Consider the following 19,812-nt stretch of genomic DNA (forward strand, 5'->3'; position numbering starts at 1 on the left):
GCCAGTCGCTTCAGGGGTGGGCACTGTCGCTACCAAGGCTTAATATCACGGCACATAAAAAATGTTCCGCCCCTAGGCCCTCTCACAACTCTATTCCTTCGACAGAGGCCAAGTGATCGTATGCCCAAATTCTCTCGTATTAGTATACATATAGTACCCCGGGGCCTTGTCTTATAATCGGAGAATACGTACACAGAGGGGCCATTCCTAAATAAAAATAACCGGATCCTTTTCGGGCGAGTAAGAATTATCGGACGAGAGAAGAAGAAGAAAAATGCGCATATGGCAGCTAGCAGTTCGTGATCATACACGAGCCATGGAGTTTATAACGTTTACGACATCATATTGCTAATATAAGTGAGATCTTGAGAATTTGAATACGAGCTTTTGAATAAGCCTTCGTCGGTGAGAAGAGATTCTACAAGGCGATTTTCTTTTTATCCGCCCTATTCCGAGTCTATAACGTTAGAAATGCAAGCTGCGTGTACAGGACGGTATATCGGGGTTTGCTTATCCAGACCTTGGCTCGCTCTTGAGTCAAAGGCGGCTAAGCAGCGGCTGGGATTAGCTGCGGAAGCTCAGGAGGGGCTGATATATCTAGCTGTGCTTGATATTTTATAATATTCTAGATCGATAGAATAATAACAAGGAGTAATTCTAGTTCTAACCATGACGATTGAAATTCATCAAAGGAAAACAGTATTTTCGCAAAACAAATATTCCAGAATTTGTACTCTCTCCTGTGCCCATTCGTTTGTAATTCTTTCTATATCCTCTTCCGAATTGGTTACAATTGCGGTTGCTATCCCTTCAATAGCAGTATCATTGATGTTATTTCTCCGTTCAAGGAGTTCAATCATATCTAGGCCTTGCATCGACATTAACTCCCTCTCAGATATACTCGCGAGCTCACGGGTCAAATTCCGCGCATTGAATAAGTCGTATTTGCTAGCGTCATTTTCCATTTCGATCCATCTATTGAGCTTTTCCTGGCACTGCGATCGAAATTCCTGTTCGCACTTGTCGTTATTTTCGACACCGTGTGCAAACTTGATTGTATATGTATCTTCCATCTCTTGCGTAATCCGGCGAATAATCTCTTCAAAGTATTCGTTAGTCTTAGCTCTTAAGCTACGTGCATTTTCCCGAGCAGAAGTGAATGAACGAAGGTCAATAGTGCCGGTGAAGCTGTTCATGAAAACTGATGCGTATTCTTGAGCAAACTCTTGTTTGCGACGGTCATCCTCGTGGTCGGGTATCGCGAGTATCTTAGTGACACACTCGGCTTCAAGTGCCCTGGAAACATAGAAAGCGTGTTCGGCTAGTTTTTCTGCATTCTCTTTCATAATTTCACCGGCTCTTTCCCTTGCCTTTTCTCTAATGTATTGAGGTAAATACGCTTCGTTCCTCTGAGCTACGCATTCTCTCAAATCAGACGGGATAAATTCGTCGCCACAAATTACAGAGACCTTTTCCAATCCTGTGACACTGACATCTTCAATTGTGAAATCGGAACTTAGCGGATGTAGATGCGACTGAGGGTGGACTATATCGATTTCTAGCTCTCTAATCGAAGGCATCTGACACTTTGCGAATTGTCGCCACCAATCATCTGACATTTCGATGCCGATGACTAGTTTCCGAGTGCTTTCAGGCGGGATGACGAAAAAGGACGGATCGAAGAAAAGATTGTAAAACTTCAATTCAACCAGCTTTCGCATACCCAAAAAGGCAATCTGAAGTTTCTTCCGCTCTTCGGGGAAGCTGGAGAATGGCTCTTCGGGAAGCATAGTTATTGGAAAACATCCGACGGTGAGTATCATGTCATTTGGATCCCTCCACGAGAAAACCTCAAGATTTGGAAGTTCAGATAACAAGGAAGCCAACCTTGACATTTCGATGCCAATCCGGTCTTTAAGTTCACCGATGTACTTTGTATCACCAGGTGGCCACTTTTCCCTACCGTGTCCCTCAACACCCATCTCTAACCTGGTGATTGATTCCAGGTGAAAGAACTTTGGAAGTCGTCGGATAGTTCCTCCGTAAACCTCGGTCCGGAACTCTCCCGGGGGACTTGATTGGGCGTAGGTTTTCAAACTGCATAATAAGTCTTCCTGGGCAATTTTAAGACATGGCGAAGACCCGGCATCTAAGTTTTCAATAATTAATTTCGGTGGTTGTATTTTTAAGGATACGTACGTATCTGTATGCAATTGTAACAGTCGTCCATAGCGATACATCACAAAAACTATGGGATTGAAACTCTGCAATATAGAAAATGAAGGTGAAGTGAAAATGCCAATTCACATACCTGTTAGATCAATCACGATTCTACGAAGGTCCAAACCATTACTCTCCACAAGCTCCTGCAGAACCTCGGGGAGGTCTACATAATTCTTTGACCCAGGGTCTAGCTCGAAGGACAATACATAGTCATATATATAATCTGTCAGGTCTAAAGTAAAGACCGGAGGACCTAGTACAAGCGTTCTCGTGAATCTGAAAGCCGTCGCATTTTGTATATATTTTTTTATAATTCTTGCTTGCTGAATTAGCTTATAGCTATCGTCGTCGTTCGTGTTGGTATTGAAAACGACACTAGACCAAATATTTCGGTAGCAGGCCGGGTAAAGTGCTCGACACGTTTGCAAAAGAGATAATACGTCTTTTCGAGAAAGGTGGTTGATAATTTGGAAAAGGATCTCAGGCACTTTGGAGAGCAAAACTAGAGAAGCCATCGTGGAAATTAATAGCAGTCAATCGATATCAACCAGCAGTGGAACCAAAACTCCGGTGTATGGATTGTCTGTGGAATGACTCCTAGCCCTGACTAGATGGACGTAGGATTTTGGGATTTATATAAACTCGAGGAGAACTCTCCTAGCTAAGACGCAGTCTGTCACTAGTACTAGTCAGCGCTGCAGCTCAAAAGTTCCATTTGGTCAGGGTACCATGTGTCCGGTATGGCTTGCATACTATATGAGCGTGCTAGCAAACTGGCGTCGCGTTAGTGTTGTGTACGGACATGTGAATACTTACAAGCGCGAGCTCGATCAATGGGTTATTTAAGAATTAATATCAAGGATGGATGTTGAGATTCAGGAACGTTGGTTTGTATCCAACCATCCCGCTAACATGTAACACCAACAGACGCGGAGCAATAACTCGATTAAGCCACCAACGCAAATAATCCAACAAAAGACTACTCGCGTTTCCCGCCAGTTATCATGAAGATTGGTAGATTTTGGATTAGAATTCTGGTAGACATGTTAATAGTACACGAATCTAAGGTTAAGAATGCTGATTTACCCCGATATCATGATATTATAAGAGGCCTCAACTCGGTTATTTTGCAAGCTACTAGAAAATTTAGCTAGTGCCACGACATTGGGAACAATAAAGAGCACTTAATCCAGCGCGTGAAGCTGGTATATACATTGATATTTGGAAGGGCACTAAGATGCTTAAAACGTAGTAGAATACTAATGGAGAATGTACTGAAATCGTATTTGTTTTACTATAGCACTATGGACTGACTACGTGGACTGGAGCAGCTCGTGGCTGGTGAGAGAGTCAGCGCAAGATTTTAAGAGTGAATTTAGGATTCCAAGCTAGACATGCGAGACTGGAGTAATGTGTATCCCAGGCGTACCATATATAGTGCTGCGCTCGCTATTTATCATGTAGGTATATATTTAATATCAAAATGAATATCTTTACGATATGATTCGACCATCTCCAGTTGGCATCTATCAGTTCAAGTTTCAGGCGTTAAGTGTTAGGTTTCGGAATCCGTCATTCTTAAATGTGACAACCTGGAGCAGACGTCAAGTATTGTCCCAGCTTCTTGGATTCGGCTTCGAGGTCACCAGCTTCTCGCTCTGATCGAACATCACCCAAGCGGGCCAAGCTTGCAAGGGTATCCTGAGCTGAGAGCCCCTGCAGGGCCCTAATGTGGTCAGCAACACAGTTTTGAGGCAAGATACAACAAGGTCTCCTTCAGCCGCATTTAAGCTTAAGGCTAGATCCATAGAAACCGTTATACTAGCTATATACTGGATTGAAACCATTAACTTCAACTTCGATATCGAGACAATTGTAAAACTTGTAGTTGCAAAACAAAAATTTCGGAAATTCTTTCTCACAAAGCAGCTCTCGAAGACCTCCTGGCTCACTAACATCCTCATTACCCAAATAAATCTCTTCAGGTGATCCTACATACCCCTGCGCACCGCTAAAGATTTCCACATGTTCTTTATAATACCCTACAATCCCACAAGGCAAGGGCAAATGATCACCCGTTTCCAAAACCCTCTATTTTACCAATCATAGTCGTCTATATATTTGAAGGATCTAGCCGCAAATGTCTCGCCCATAAAAAAGAGTGATGCGCAAGGTGTGGGTCAAAATTGGCGAGTTTCATATGTGTTTCAGATCAACCTTCGTCAACGAACATGACTACATGGTTTTTTTCTTTTGTGCAATGTAATGTAGAGTGCCGTATATGACACCTACGATACTGATGATGTGGCCGTATGCATGTAAGTAAGAAGCTGAAGTAGGAATCGATCTATAGCAAATCAGGTAGACACCAGATGACGTTCCTATAGATTCCGATACAGGACAGCTAGTTCCGTAGAGGGGTGTGCATGTATCCTTCTTTTCGCCAGGCCCGAATATGCATAATATAAGTAGTAGAGGAGAGCCAGATCTCTCAGGTTAATTTATTTCTAATCAACCATTCGTCCCAGAAATTTTAAGCGAATATATCTTCTAGATCTGCTAGAATTTTAAGCCGCTACGGCATCTCTCCTCCACGGCCTTATTCTAAATTGAAAGATCCCAACCTATATAAACTTATTCCGAAAAGTTCCTCGTATTTACGATCAAGGCTAAAAATCCAACATTTATACAACATATTCGAGCAAATTGAGGTACCTAAACCTCGGAAATTTACAGGGTCGAAATATCGTTCGATCATACACTCATTGAGGCTCCGTGCCAATATTATTTCCAATATATATCTCATACAATTTTTGACACAGCCTCAGTAAATCCAACGGGGAAACGACATTATATACCATCAACTCAAATTTTCTTGCAAAACTCAGGTGATTCAAAATTATATCCCGAGGAATTCGAAAAATAAGACACGGAACATCAGTCTATCCTTCTAAGATCTCATTTGGATAAAACATAGGTATATATTTTGGATTTCCACCAAAAGGGAAAAAAAGTAGTATATAAGAAGATATTATACCTGAAGTTGCTATACTCGCCAGTTCATTGCCTTCTAACCTATCGATATATACCAAAACTCAATATACGGCCTAGTTGTTTCTATATAGCTAAATTAATCATTCCGAATTCTTATATATCAAGATTTGATATCGTCATCTCCCAAGATTATAATTAAGACCAAAAATGGTCGAAAAAACATCCTTCGCCTTGAGCTCTACTTACAAACTCGACTCCGGTCCATCCATCCCACGCGGCCTCGACGAACTTTCAATTCATCATAAACACCTAGTCGAACACTTAGGTCGCAGAGGTATCCGCCGTAAGTTTAATTTAATCTTCCCCGTTAATATAATCCTAACCTTTTAAAAATGCCCGCCTACATATCTATATCCGCGTATAATATATTTAGCCAAAAAAATATAACAATATAATATAAAAACATACAATCACTAATACAACGTCATAACATAACCCAGGTATCGCAACCCTCCTGGTAAACAAAATTCTCGACCGCCCTTCCTGTCCGGAAGTAGAATACGATGCCATCACCAAATTTCAATATTGGGATGACGTCTACTGTAAGTAATCTCTCTCCATAAAAAAAAACCATAACAAACACCTTCAGACCGCTTTGTACTAACGGTGAAAACCATACAAACCACACAGCAGGAATGATTCGCCAACTCCCCAACATCACCCCCTCAACTCCTTGGTCTCCTTTAATCCCCCTCCTCCAACTAACTTCCCTCTTCCACCCACCCTTAGCATCCTTGATAACCGCATGGCCAGCCGATCCATCAGTTCTTTCTATTGCGGCTACACTTTCAAAATCCAGCCCCTCTCACTCAAATGCATTAGAAATAGCAGAATCATGGGGGGAATCAACAGACAAAGCTGTAGTGGAAAGGTTTAGGGCCTGGTTAGAAGAAAATAACACGGTTTATAGAAGGGTTAGGGATGGTAGTAAATGGGTTGTTTATGATTATAATATATATAGAATAGGGGAGAGACAGTTGGAGGGGTGGGTTGGGGAATCAAAATGAAAAAAAACCCGGCCGTGGATTCAAATCGCTCATGAAAGGTCCAATTAATGTCTAATTCATATGATTATAAGGACTCGAGTTTCGTCAATTTTAGAACTGATATATTCATATTGGATATACAGGGCACACATCATCAGTGCACGCAATACAACTGCAAAAGGTATGAATACATATTTCAATTCCTCATTATCACTCTGTCTCGTACTCAGACATGGAAATTACTCCTCTAATTAAACTCTTTATGTGCTAATATCACAATCATCACCTCCGTTAGTCTTGCCCCTTGATATAAAGCCTATAACCCCCAAACTCGGAATCGGGGGATGAGTGGATAATATCCATACCTAGATTTCCTCGTGTAGAGTAGCATCATACCCAAATCCCACAAACCCCCTAAAGAAATTGGGGCTCTAACTCCAACCACTACAATGCAATGCAATCCAATGGACCAAGAAGCACTTTGGGAAAGAAAGAACGAAAAGACTCATGAGCAAAGAAGAAGAACAAGCCAAAACCAAAACAAAAGGACATTGGACCCCAATAATACGACCCACCTTCTCAACCTCAAATATTCAATTGATTCTTCCCCGAATATCATGAAGTTAACTTACACATTATGCATCATGTATACATGTATGCGATACAAAAACCTCGTTTATCTGCCAACACGCAGATTTTTCAAAAGAGGGGGGAGGGGGGGGGGGTACCAAGAGATCCTTGGTCGCTTAGAAATAGCGACTGGATCCCCCGGCACCTCCCCCACCGCCTATATTTCCGCTCCTCAAGTCCTGAACGGGAGCAGAATCTTCTCCGGGGGGCCACTTCGCGACAAGGCTACTTTGCATGTCACTTTCAAGTAGCTCATAGCGAGCACGCATCATCTTGGGGAATCCAAAGTCCTGGAGAGTGTCGACAAACCAACCGTAATCCGCTTCGTTCCAGATTCTCGCAAGTTGTAAAATAGTGACGAACGACTTGAAGCGCAGGTCTAGTTGAGAGTTAGCTAATTTTTTCCAAGTGGACTCTTGGCCATTGATGAAAGTCGAACCATTGTTACCCTTCCCGGGTGATCTCTTATCTGCCCATCTCCCTTTGCCTTTGCCTTGAGCTTCACCAGACTCGTGGGCTTGGACGCCCGTAAATAGGGCGTTTCCGGGGGGGCTATTCTCATGCGATGGAAAGGCTTTCTCTTTGCCTTTCCAGTTTCCTTGTCTCTCGTCGGTGCTTTCTTGATCAACCTTTAACGTAGCCGTCTTTTTGGTCATTTCAGCCTCGTTCTTCTGTTGCAGGTTTTGCAATTGAATAGTGCAATATTCTAACAGGTTTCCTTAGTGCCAAATTCAAACCTTATTATAGAGTGGGTGAACTACATACCTTCGGCCCTTTCGATATGGGTCATCAAGACCTGAACCTTTCGGTTTAAAGAGTATGGGATCCCTCCGAACAAATCTGCCCCTTTCATCTTATACTTGTGCCAGATTTTATCGACGTCGGGTTCTTCCCAAGCTGCCATCAAATTGCGCAAGCAGACATATCGTGTGAATTCAATGACCGCTAAAAAAATTGTTAAACTAGATTCCAATGTATCCTTAAAAGGAAGAAGTCTCTTGGAGTAACACTTACATTTCAAACCACGAGATCCCAGTTTATGGATAGCAAAGCCCAACCTCATTTGTTGCCTTTCAGTCAAGAAAATGGGTTCAGTAGGTGGATCAAGGTCTTCCCAATAACCAGCTGGGCCAGAATAGAGGGCTTGGGCAGGTGTATGGCCCTGAGTCCAATACTGGGCATTTGGGTCTGGGACACCGGCCCTTCTAGCTGTAAGGCTGGTACGCAACATGGCATTTGGATCTGGAAGACCAGCATTGAGAGCTGCTTGGGTAAAAACATCGGTTAAGTAGAGGGGGTTCAAGTTGTTCATGATGTTGAAGATACATTGGTCAACCTCCTGGGGGCTCATGGCCCAACGAGCCGGACGTGGAGAAGGATTATCTGCCATTGGTGCAGGCGATTGAGAGTATGAATGAAACGGGGAGGCTGTATGGTTTGATGGGGATGATTGGAATGGGTTTTGCAACGATGGAGATGTTGCTTGAAGTGGAGAGGGGATGAATGTTGATGGCCCAGGTTGAGAGGATGGCCGTGTTTGGGATGATGGACCTGCTTGTGGCTGACCAACCTGACCGGCCTGGAAGGATGGACTTGATGTTTCAAACTGTAGCGAAGTCGAAGTCGAAGTAGGTGGGCCAAGTTGATATTGGCCTTGATCAACTGGACTGCCAGTTGGAAATAGTGGAAGAGTCGGTGTCGATGGACTTGCTTGAGAAGCTGGATTGGTTGGTTGATATCGCGGCGATGATGGCGGTGTCTGCTGCTGAGTGGAGTGGGGAACTGGTACTACTAATTCTCCTCCTCCTCCTCGAACTCCAACCTTTTCTGTTTCAACTCTCTTGACCTCAGCAATAACAGCACTACTGTTACTACCTTCGCCAACTTTATCTTCGTCAAACTCCTTCTTTTTAGGATGCTTCCTCTTAGACTGCTTGACTTGAATACCAGCAGCAAGAGTTGGAAACTGTTCGTGTGAAGTGATATCAACTTGCTGTGTATGCCTTCTTCTAGAAGCCGATCCGATGGTGGCCAAATCAGGGAAAGATAGAGAGTGGGATAAATTGGCACCCGGAGCAGAGAAGCTATGCGAATGCCCAGAACCGACACCGACACCAGCACCGGCACCAGATGGAAAGTTCGAAATAAAACTCGAGACTGGAAAAGCCGTCGGAATAATAGGCGTCGTGAGGTGTGATGCAGAAAGGTGTGTGGGAGGGACTTGGGTAGTGTTCTTTTTCATGGGGCGATTTGGATCTCCCATCTTTGGATCTCTTTACCTACTCACACGAGGCGGTTCCGTGGGAATGGATATTTTTAGCGGTATCGGTAACCGATCCTCGTCGATTGAGCAATGATCTCGAACTGATCTATTCTTACCACGAACTGGTCTAGGAAAGGGAGTAAGGGGATGAATATGGTAATATTCGAAATGATTATTATGGTGATGATGGAGATGGAGCTGGTGATAAAGCTGAAGGTGAGGGTGAAGGAGAAGAAAGCAAGAGTCAAGCCAGTCGAGACTCCATGGGAAAGAAATCGTGGCTACTCTCGTATTCTCCCTCATCGGCTTCATCGTCCTCATTATCATCATCATCGGCATCTTTCGAGACTTCTATGTATGCAATATCCCCGTCATAAACAATTAGTGTTGTTATTGTGGTATTTATGACCATATAAAGGGTAGGTTTGTGATATGCGGCACGGGTAGCTAGCTGATCACAGGCATCACGATCCCTCACGTTTCTAAGAGTCAATTGAGTATGAGTGGGATCAAGTTGTATCTTCTCTCGCGGTTGTGGATTTATTCAATTGTTAACATGTTGTAGTATTTAGTAGATCTAAAACGGATTTCGAATGATAAACACCAATCTTCTAATGACCTCCAGCATCCAGTTGAAATTGATTATTGACGCTAAGTTTGGGAAGTAAAAGGTAGAAAAGAACCATACCCAGGAAAAACAACAGATCAACCGCGCGCGCCTTGAACACCAAACGAGATATCCGCCACTTCCAACATTCCGTCGTTCCTTCTTTATTTTAATATAGGTCGTATCGAATTTATATTCGCCAGTATTAGAATATTCAAATCATAGATCCACGCTACTCCTAATTGTTAAACAAGAATTGCATGTCCGCGGGACTAAGCCTATCCATGGCACCTTGATCTCCTCCAATCGTCGCCTGTAACCGGGTTTATTAGTGTTCGTTTCTCACCATAGAATCAAGCAAAAGCCGGCACTTTGAGACCTTTTCTTTTTTGGGGGGTAGACTTACATTAATCATATTAGCTTTTTTCTCTTGCAACTCCACAATTCGACTCTCAATACTATCCTCAATAACCATTCGAGTGATACAACAGTTCCTCGTTTGGCCAATTCGGTGGATTCGGTCTCCACTCTGCCATTCAACGCTAGGATTCCACCATGGATCCATGATGAAAACCTGGCTGGCCTCCACGAGATTCAGTGCGACACCACCAGCCTTCAACGAAACAAGGAAAACTTCAACTTCAACGTTTTCCATAAAGTATCTAATCGAAGCATCGCGTTGAGACGGGCTCATAGAACCTTCGAGCATCACCGTTAAGAATCCAGCTTTTCGTAGACGCCATTCAACAAGCTGGAGCATGCTTGTGAACTGACTGAAAACAATGGACTTGACGGTACGGCTCTTGCTGCGAAGATTCGCAAGTTCTTCAACCAAAGCTTCGATTTTGGTCGAGCTGCGCCAATTATTGATATCAATGCGATTGATGATGGAGCCCTTTTTGACTGTTTCGTAGGCCGCTTCAAGGGCGGGTTGCGTCAAGTCGATGTTAAGAGCCAAATGACAAGTTGGGCAGTCGGGGGAACCATTACCAGCATAAGTATCAAGATAGCGCTGTACACAAAGACGGCAGAAAGTGTGATGGCACTTGGACTTTATTGCTTCTTCTGCCTCTTCATCACAAATACAACAGACTAAGTTGTTGTTCCCATCTTCGTTGGTGTGACGTCGAAGGACTAGATCTGGGTGATCCGCAAGCTGACGCATACGGGTGATCAGACTGAAGATATTTGCGTAGTTGTTCAAGACAACACCCGTGGCAACATAGGTATTGAATTTGCGCTTGCTGTCGCCATATATACTCTCGTACAGATCGAGCTCCTCTTCGTTGAAATAGTCGCGGCGGACTTTGACGACACGGGGTGGAAGTCCCAAGTCATCAGCTCGCTGAACTTTAGTACGGCGAAGCATGATGAGTTTTAACAAAGATTGGAGCCTTTCGAACGCGACTTTACCAGGGCCTTCATTTCCATAGTTTTGAATGGGCTTCAGAATATCGTAGTTGAAGAAGCAAACTAGAACAATTAGCCTAGAACGAGACTCACTAATATGGGAGGACATACCATGCTCCATAGGTGTGTGGGAACAACTATCACAGTGTCGAAAGTCTTTGAACTTCCAGCTATGGCTCTTGCAAGAGCACTTGCGACAGAAGTACATGCTGAACGGGTCGGACTCCAAAAAGCGCAGAAGGGAGAAAAGTTCGCCAATACGGTTTTGGAGAGGGGTTCCAGAGAGGCAAAGTTTGTACTTGGTCTTGAGGGCAAAGACGGCACGGGCAGTGTTGCAAGAACGGTCCTAGTACGGTTAGGGAGGTGATACATACGCAGCAGGAGTACTGAGGGGTAATACCTTGATGTTATGGGCTTCGTCAAGGACGACACGGTGCCATTGAACCTTGTGGAGCACACTGTCTTCTTTATAGATTTCACCCTTGCGTTTGAAGCCACTGTTTTGCTTGCGAAAGACTGACTCAAGTGACCCGTCTACTCTACTTAGCAACCCACAATAGATAAAGGGGGACAAGGCGAGAGAAAGCAAACTTACAAGTGGTCAAAACAACCTCATACTTGTTAATGCTGCTGACATTCGTCTCTTTGTTTTGGCCATGAAAGATCAGAACTTTCAAAGCGTTATTGGTATGCTTCTCAATCTCGTTTCGCCACTGGATAAGTGCAACAGTGGGAGCAACAACTAAACAAGGTTGTTTCGGACGCGGTTTCTCCATCAACAAAGCAATTGTTTGAATAGTCTTTCCCATACCCATCTCGTCAGCAAGAATACCGCCATGGAAGTTAGTGCGTTCCTGTTTTTTCAACCAATTCAACCCTTCTAGCTGAAATGGAAGCATTGTGAGCGATAGACCTTCCGGTTGCTCCGCCTTCTCGGTGGGAATTGGATCACATTTTTCAAGCTCTGTCCAGATATGCTGGAGATAGGGATGGGCAGCGTAAAGCTGTGAACGTTCGCGTTCGGCCTTTGTTATAAGTGGGTTAGTCTCTTCCTGTTCGTTGGACATTTCTGCAAACCTCCGATAAAAAAAAAGTCTGAGGTGGAGATAAGAAGAGGAATAAAAGGGGAAGGGGACCAACTCTGGTAATTTTAGGCGCCCTACGTCTGTTCCTTCTATGAGCAGCTGGACTTGGTGCAGCAGCAGTAGTGCTGACAGCTTGCTGAATCGCAGAGGCGATAGGGTCATCATTATCCGAGCCATTTGACGCTTCTTCATCAACTTCCTGTTCTTCAAAGGCGTCATCATCATCGCCATCCTCTCCTTCTGGCTCTTCATAAACGTCATCATCCTCCTCTTCTGGCTCATCATCTAGCTCATCATCAACATCATCATCCTCTTCATCAGGACTACTGTCTTCAATAACAGGCTCCGGTTTAGATAGAGACCTTCTAGGAAATCTTCTGGGCGTGGCCTGGGAAACTGGAGCTGAGTTCATCTTCTTGGAAATAGCTTTTCCTTTTTTTGTCGTCGACAAAGCAATGGCATCTTCATCCTCGCTATCCTTTATAGCAAAATCAATCGGAGCCAGCTGAGTCCTAGTAGCAACATGGCTAGATGCGCGAGTGCTAGTCGCGGAAATAGATGTAGGAGGAGTTTCAAGTAAATTAGAAGATGGAGACCCAGAAACGGAACTGGCAGCACTAGCACCGACTTTCGCTCTTGAAGTCAATCGCGGAGGGATAACCACAGCTATCTTAGAATTCCGACCGGTACGGCGTCTCTTCTGCCCCTTCGAAGTGACTGATTCAGGTTCACTGTCAGTAGCAGGAACTTCAAAATCGTCTTTATCTTCTTCATCGGGAATTTCACTATCAATGCCAGAAATGACAAGTTTGCTTCTAGCGGGACGACCTCGGCGAGGAGTCTTTGCAGCGCTCTTGGGAGTGGGAGCTTGGGAGGAAGCTCTTGAAGAAGCCCTGGAACTGGCACGGGTAGCTCTGGTACGGGGTCCAGGGGATACCCTGAAAGCTTTTTTCGCTGTGCAGGTAGATAGCCGTTAGCTTCATGCTGCAAATTCAACAACACTTGGATATTGCAATTGCAAGCTGGAAACAAATAACTTACGAGGCATAGTTGCTAGGTATTTTGGCTATACTTAGTTTATTCTTAGAGAACAAAATAGCAATCGGAGTTAGAGGGAAATTAATGTTCTTATGAAGCTCGAAAGCAATATGGGGGGCAGCGGAAGAAAGAAGAAAGAAGGTGGGTTGGAAAGAGCTCGAGAAAAAGATAACGTTGTTGGTGGGATGCTTATAACGCGTTGCAGTTGGGCTTCAACACCAGCTATAGTTACTGACTGGGGACTGGTTACAGGGCCGCAGAGGCACAACCACAACAATACAATGAAATAAAGGATCAATAAATACAGTATCTCCAATGCGATAGAAACAAACAAGAGATATACCGCCCCAGATATTCAGTCTTGCCTCTCACAAAAGAAAAAAGCCACAGAAGAAAGAGAAAAAAAAAGGAGAATTAGGTTTTGCAATTGTCTCGATCTCCGTGGATACAAGCCAAGACAGGAGACTCATACTTTTGCCTCGCAACCGGGTCGATTAGGAACCGAACGAACCAATCAGAGTTCAGATGATCGTAGGACTGCCATGGATACCGCGTAAATGGGCTGTCGCGAAGTCACACTTTTGCCCGCTCTTGTCCTAATTAGGAAATTATATTGCTTTTTGAGACAAACTGATTACGTGAGCAGGCTCCTCTCCTGAGACTGGCCTTCCCATCTCCGTGCTCTTTTCACTTCTACTAGGCGATTGCCGGCAGTTCATGTTGCTAGTATTGTTTACCAAATTCTTTTCCTTTGCTGTAGACTCTTCTTGATCCCAATTACCTCCTCTATAAGAATACATCGCAAACTTCATTCATCTCGATCTCTACAGATCTCTTAAAGGCTATCGCCATCGATTCGACAAACTAGCCAATCACTCATGTAGGAACCCTGCAGCCCTGTCCGATCGATATACTGACCTTACCGTTTACGGCTTCGCTAATATTGATACTGGTTAATAGGTCTCGCCGTCCCGGCCAACGCTCCCACGTCAGTGGTCCCAATTCTGCCCTCACGGAATTCTTACGTGTAAGTTTTACGTCCATATATATCTCCTCGCTATATCGTATATCTATAGGCTAATGCAAAATTATCGGATTCCAGGAGAAAGGTATCGACACAAGCGGAATCCAGGCCCTTTCTTCTGCTCGTGCCCGTGCCCGAAATGAAGCAGCTCACAGGCGTAGTGTGGCAGCCTCTCTGGAAGCCGCAGAAATTGGCGAAGAAATAGATGAAGATGAGGAAGTTGGTGAATCCTCTGCTTCTGCTGCTCGCCGTAAAAAGAAGGTATCCAAAGATGAAGACAACGATGAAGAGATGCTGGACGTTGAAGAGGAGGAGCCAGTTCGAACGAGACGTGGGAGGGCTTCCCGTGCTACCACCAAGATCGACCTCAAAGTCGTCGGGAAGAGAAAGCGTAAATCTACAACTGTTAAAGACACTGAAAGCGAATTTGAGGAGATTGAAGAGGAAGAAATGATTGCAGTTCGTGCCACGAGAACTAGAAAGCTCACTAAAGCCCAACTCGCGAAAAAGAAGGCTGGAGAGCAGCGAAAGCTGGAGGAAGACGACGAATTCAACCCCGATAATTTTCTTGACCCCGCTCTCCGCCCCGTTCCCGGCCAAATCGCCTTCTGCGCCGAGTGTGAATGTCGTTTCACTGTCACGCCTTACTCTCGTTCTGCGGACGATGGTGAAGGTCTCCTCTGCCATACGTGTGGCAAAAAGGGCGCTCCTGCGGAGAAAGCTGCTCGAAAAAAGAAACAGACTACCCGTACTAACAAGAAGTCGGCTGCACGTGCTATCCTCGATGGCGACACTAGCAATGTCAAGTCCCTCCAGGAAATATGCATCAACACCGTCGCAAAGTACATCGACGACGTTGAGACCCTTGGGTACATCGGCTCCCATAATGTCGACAAGATCTCACAGATTATCTGTAAGAATCGCCGTCTAAATGGCGAAACAATCAACCTCTTTTTCGAGCCCGCCGAGCACGTCCTCCGTTTCTACGATTGTAGTGGTAAGTTCATATAACTATTTCTATCTAAATGCTGTATGCTGATCGTGGTATAGGAATTTCTTCGGACAGCCTCCGCCAAATTGCTGCCTTCGTCCCAACAATCCGCCGCCTCCACCTCAATTGGTGCGGTCTCATGAAGGACGAATGTCTCGATTATTATGGCACCCAACTCAAACAACTCACATCTCTTGAACTCTACGGTGCCTTCAATGTTACAGAGGAATGCTACATCCGCTTCTTCAAAAATGTTGGCAGTCGCCTCACGGAATTCGCTGTGAAAGATACCTCTCGCTTCAAGGCTGCTGCTGTGGAAGCGTTGGTTGATAATTGTCCGGAATTGGAGGTTCTTCGCCTCCACACCCTTACCTTTATCGATGATGAATGTGTTCGTCTCCTTACCGGTCTCCCAAACCTAAAGATTTTGGAGATCACCGATTCGCAAGCTTCAATCAAGGACGGTCCGATCATTGATTGTCTAAATACATTTGGCCCTGGGCTTTCAGAACTTACCTTGAACGGCTGCAAGGACCTTACTGATGCGACTCTCGACGCGATCCATTCATCATGTGGCCGTCTTGACATCCTCAACCTTGACGAAGCAGAGCTGCTCACCAACGACGGTATCGGCAAATTGTTCACAGAATGGAGCCTAAATTACGGACTTAAAGAGCTTTCCCTCCGAAACTGTACCAACCTCCAGTCTTCCGGCTTTGCGAGAATCATAGATCATTCAAGTCGCACCCTTGAAAGGCTCACAATCAATAGATGTAAGGATATCGAGAAAGATGCTTGGACTTTCCTCCAAGAGTTTACATTGCCGGAGTTGGAAGTGTTGGATATCAGCTTTGTAAGATGTGTTGATGATGCTGTGATCGAAGGGATCCTGAAGGTTGCACCAGAGTTGAAGACCTTGAAGGTTTGGGGGTGCAATAAGATCACCGAGTCCTGTGCCTTAAAAGAGGGTATGTTATTGGTTGGGAGAGAGGCGGATATTCTTGCTTAATATTTTTTCTCCCGCATTTTTATCCATATACCACCGCCACCACCCCTACATTGTACGGCGTTGGAATGAATATTTGATATCTTCGAAGGCGTTTTTCGGCCAATATCTGGTGTATTGCATACAGGCGTTCGATTTTGTAGGTTCTACTTACGACTTAGGCACTCTAGGTTTGGTTTACGTACTTTACTATATCCTTAGTTATACTCAGAACTGAGGAGACATGTAAATACGTTTCTGAATAAATTTAATAAAATAAAATAAAAACTTAAGGGTATACTAGTAGCGAGTGGCAACTAGTGGATTACAATACACCACTCTAGTATTGAAGGTTTTATGATGTATTGATATATGGCTGGCTCGCTTGCAGGGGTTTCATCGAAGCCAAGACTTTACCACGAACTCAAGCAACCACCCAATTCCAATCTCGCGATCCCATCAACCTCACGACGTACGACACCCACCTCTAACATCTACAACCACCACAATAATTCCAATGGCGTCCACTCGTCCCCCTCCCCCTCGGCCTTCGGCTCCAGGCGGATCCTCGTCGAATTCTGCTGCACCGAATCAAACCCTCTACATCTCCAATCTGAACGACAAAATCCACAAACCAGATCTAAAAATCGCGTTATACACACTCTTCAGCACATACGGAGTAGTTCTCGACGTGATTGCTTTAAAAACAGCGAAGATGCGAGGACAGGCGCATGTTGCTTTTCGAGATATTGCGGGGGCTAGTAGTGCCATGAGGGGATGTCAGGGAATGGTGATTTTTGGGAAGGAGATGGTAAGAGTTCTTCCCATTATTTTTTATTTTTTATTTTTTTATTTTTTTATTTTTTTATTTTTTTTTACTCTCGAACTTTGGTTATCCCGGAGTTCGTGATGTTATCTAAATCTACCCCTCTTGCTTTTCGTTCCATCTCCCTTTTTATCGTTATTACTTTTAGTTTGGAGTCTGAACGGTAAGGTCGACGTCTAGAACTTTTTCAATCGCCCCTCAAAGATCCAATGACTTTGAGGTACGAGCCCAGGATTACCTAACCGTATCCTCCCACCTATTCACCTATCCATCCACCCATCCACCCATCTCCTACGATCCCTCCTTTCTACCTCCCTTCCAAAAAATCTCGTTAGCAATCCAAAGCTAACATCGGAGGGGGAAAAACCACCAGAAAATCCAATACGCAAGATCAAAATCCGATACAATCGCAAAGCTCGATGGAACATATCGCATGCCCTCCCTTCGATCAGATAATGATTCAAATTTAACGACTGGAGGTGGTGCTGCTGGTAATGGTGGGGCGGGATTTGCGCCTTTACCGGGACAGAAGGGTGGTGATGATGCTGCCTCTGGACCTGGACTTAATGCGGCTGCTGATGGAGCGCAAGGGATGAAGAGGAGGAGAGATGAGAGTGGTACGTCTTTCCTTTTCCCCCCGATGTGTACATGTTATTGTGGGTTTGATGGTTGTCGGAATGCTAATGTTTGAATGACACTTGTTTAGAGTCGGAACAATCAGACGTAGAGATGGAAGTTGAGGACGACGATGACTGAGCGGTTATGGGTTTTTGAGGCATGATAGCGCGGTATCATTCGAGATGATATTGTAGTATATTACGATATAGCTGATTTATCAAGCGGATTTACATTATCCTTAACGAAGCAAAGGGAATTCAAAGACAGCCGGGGCGTATGCCGACAAACCGGTATCTCCCAAAAGTGTGCATGCAAAGAACATAGAATGAATCAACATGCCCTATCTTAAGCCTTGATTCGAGGATATAAAATCTATACTCCCAGAATGCAGTATAAAAGAGGTATCTAGAGAGTTAACCCCACCACCCCTCCGAACACTCCAATCCAGACCCCTAGATACCCTTCTACCTTCAAATCCTCGCCAAACTCCCTCAATACTTCTCCCGTCCTGCAAGGATGTACAAACCACACTGTCCTGCCCGTATAGGGATGCTCGCCCTGACTTATCCCTCCTTGGACCCCCAATCGCCCTAGTTCTTCCCTTCTAGGCGCAGGGACTAGTAGTTCATACACATCGGCCAGAGAAACGGGAGTTGGTGGCAATGGCGGTAATGGCGCGATTGTGAAATGCAGTATTGGCACGGAGTAGATTGGGGAGAGAGTTATAGTATAGATTACTTTATGGGTCGGTGACATTGACGACAGAGAAGGCAGGAGAGATTCTGGCTGTAATATGGCATACATCAGCTGGTCTGGTCTACGGCGATAGTACGAGACCGGGAGAAGACATACATCATCCTCATCATCTTCGATATCGACATCAAACCCATCTCCTTCATCGGCTGCAGTTGTAGGATTCTCGACTGGAGTAGAGGATACCATGCGAGTAATCTCAAGATAGACATCTTCTTTATCAAACTGCTCGGTCACAATACGCCTGAAATAAGCAATCTATCGTATATAGAAAAAACTTTTCCATAGCGGGAATGAATCACGTACAGTCGAAGTCTTCACTTCATACGATAGATGCGACGAGTATGTATCAACATGGCGAGTCAGATGCTCAATCGCAATTGCGAAGGCAGGTTTTGTGAGGAACGGGAGGGACGACATTGTGCTTGTTCGTGATGGCTTCAAAGTACTGATCGATGATGGTGGTTTATATCACTCAAATCCCTCTTGGAGAAGAAAAAATAATCAAAACCTGCGTCTTCTACTAATCAGAAGCCAGGAACCCTTCTAATCATCACCAATCATCCCAATTCCCACAGTCACTCGTAGAAATCTTCAAATCTTATATTTCATAAATAAATAAAATAAAAAAAAGTATGTCTCCCATATTCAATCGACATCCACCTCCCACAGCTCTAACTGAATAAAACCGTAACGAGAGGAGAACTTCCTATCCGGGCACGCCCTCTCCAATACCCCCGAAGGGACACCAGAGAAGGTTATTTCTTCTGGAGATCCACAAGACCCGAAAGTCTCTGGCAACTGCAAAGTCGTGGAGGCGAAATTTTGGTTGGTCAACTGCAGCTGTGGCTGGATCGCGTGAAATTTTTTGATCTGAGGAGAAGAAGAGGGAAGATGGGAAAGCCGCCAATTTATACCCGCGAAAATTTTTGGAGAAGTGCCAAGACATTTGGGGTTTTCGAGGGCTTGTGTGGGTTGCCTTTTTGGGAAGTGTAACGCAACGCATGTGATGCCGGCGACTCTTTTCTCCAGGTCTTTCGATTTTGATTATTTCGAGACCAGGGTGGCGTGCTTGGGATAAGGTATTATAAGATCTATCGGAATTTTCTGACAAGGTTAATGATATTCTAAGATGAGCAAGTATCTAGACATATTTACTGTAAAGGTTCTCTGGAATAGGAAATCAAAAATTTATGGAAGATAATATGATAAGCACACACCTTAACGTAATTAACGAAAGAACGACCACTACCACTGTTTTTCCGATTAGAGGATTATTAATTTGTTGTAGGACTTTAAGAAGTAGAAATGATCCAATC

The 19,812-nt window shown here is 44.4% G+C and overlaps 8 protein-coding genes across 8 annotated transcripts; 4 read left to right on the plus strand and 4 right to left on the minus strand.

Moving 5' to 3' along the window:
- Window positions 1-686: 686 nt before the first annotated feature.
- AOL_s00076g137 (uncharacterized protein) lies at window positions 687-2,738 on the minus strand (the record flags this gene model as incomplete). The annotated part of the gene is made up of 2 exons (XM_011122690.1): window positions 687-2,149; window positions 2,312-2,738. The coding sequence occupies 2 exons, from the start codon at window positions 2,736-2,738 to the stop codon at window positions 687-689; spliced, it is 1,890 nt and encodes a 629-aa protein (XP_011120992.1).
- Window positions 2,739-5,424: 2,686 nt separating this feature from the next.
- Window positions 5,425-5,827, plus strand: AOL_s00076g138 (uncharacterized protein; the record flags this gene model as incomplete). The annotated part of the gene is made up of 2 exons (XM_011122691.1): window positions 5,425-5,560; window positions 5,718-5,827. The coding sequence occupies 2 exons, from the start codon at window positions 5,425-5,427 to the stop codon at window positions 5,825-5,827; spliced, it is 246 nt and encodes an 81-aa protein (XP_011120993.1).
- An 85-nt stretch (window positions 5,828-5,912) lies between these two features.
- AOL_s00076g139 (uncharacterized protein) lies at window positions 5,913-6,284 on the plus strand (the record flags this gene model as incomplete). Its single annotated transcript, XM_011122692.1, has 1 exon — window positions 5,913-6,284. One exon carries the CDS (start codon window positions 5,913-5,915, stop codon window positions 6,282-6,284), a length of 372 nt encoding a protein of 123 aa, XP_011120994.1.
- A 725-nt stretch (window positions 6,285-7,009) lies between these two features.
- Window positions 7,010-9,156, minus strand: AOL_s00076g140 (uncharacterized protein; the record flags this gene model as incomplete). Its single annotated transcript, XM_011122693.1, has 3 exons — window positions 7,010-7,599; window positions 7,659-7,838; window positions 7,908-9,156. 3 exons carry the CDS (start codon window positions 9,154-9,156, stop codon window positions 7,010-7,012), a joined length of 2,019 nt encoding a protein of 672 aa, XP_011120995.1.
- An 845-nt stretch (window positions 9,157-10,001) lies between these two features.
- On the minus strand, window positions 10,002-13,306 carry AOL_s00076g141 (uncharacterized protein; the record flags this gene model as incomplete). The annotated part of the gene is made up of 7 exons (XM_011122694.1): window positions 10,002-10,076; window positions 10,170-11,236; window positions 11,285-11,519; window positions 11,574-11,707; window positions 11,769-12,242; window positions 12,337-13,212; window positions 13,300-13,306. 7 exons carry the CDS (start codon window positions 13,304-13,306, stop codon window positions 10,002-10,004), a joined length of 2,868 nt encoding a protein of 955 aa, XP_011120996.1.
- A 532-nt stretch (window positions 13,307-13,838) lies between these two features.
- AOL_s00076g142 (uncharacterized protein) lies at window positions 13,839-16,320 on the plus strand (the record flags this gene model as incomplete). The annotated part of the gene is made up of 4 exons (XM_011122695.1): window positions 13,839-13,849; window positions 14,257-14,323; window positions 14,399-15,317; window positions 15,371-16,320. The coding sequence occupies 4 exons, from the start codon at window positions 13,839-13,841 to the stop codon at window positions 16,318-16,320; spliced, it is 1,947 nt and encodes a 648-aa protein (XP_011120997.1).
- A 493-nt stretch (window positions 16,321-16,813) lies between these two features.
- AOL_s00076g143 (uncharacterized protein) lies at window positions 16,814-17,878 on the plus strand (the record flags this gene model as incomplete). Its single annotated transcript, XM_011122696.1, has 3 exons — window positions 16,814-17,107; window positions 17,496-17,739; window positions 17,829-17,878. The coding sequence occupies 3 exons, from the start codon at window positions 16,814-16,816 to the stop codon at window positions 17,876-17,878; spliced, it is 588 nt and encodes a 195-aa protein (XP_011120998.1).
- Window positions 17,879-18,145: 267 nt separating this feature from the next.
- Window positions 18,146-18,913, minus strand: AOL_s00076g144 (uncharacterized protein; the record flags this gene model as incomplete). Its single annotated transcript, XM_011122697.1, has 3 exons — window positions 18,146-18,526; window positions 18,593-18,718; window positions 18,800-18,913. The coding sequence occupies 3 exons, from the start codon at window positions 18,911-18,913 to the stop codon at window positions 18,146-18,148; spliced, it is 621 nt and encodes a 206-aa protein (XP_011120999.1).
- Between the last annotated feature and the right edge of the window lie 899 nt (window positions 18,914-19,812).

Source organism: Orbilia oligospora (assembly GCF_000225545.1).
Source record: "Orbilia oligospora ATCC 24927 unplaced genomic scaffold scaffold00076, whole genome shotgun sequence".
Classification (NCBI taxonomy): Eukaryota; Fungi; Ascomycota; class Orbiliomycetes; order Orbiliales; family Orbiliaceae; genus Orbilia; species Orbilia oligospora.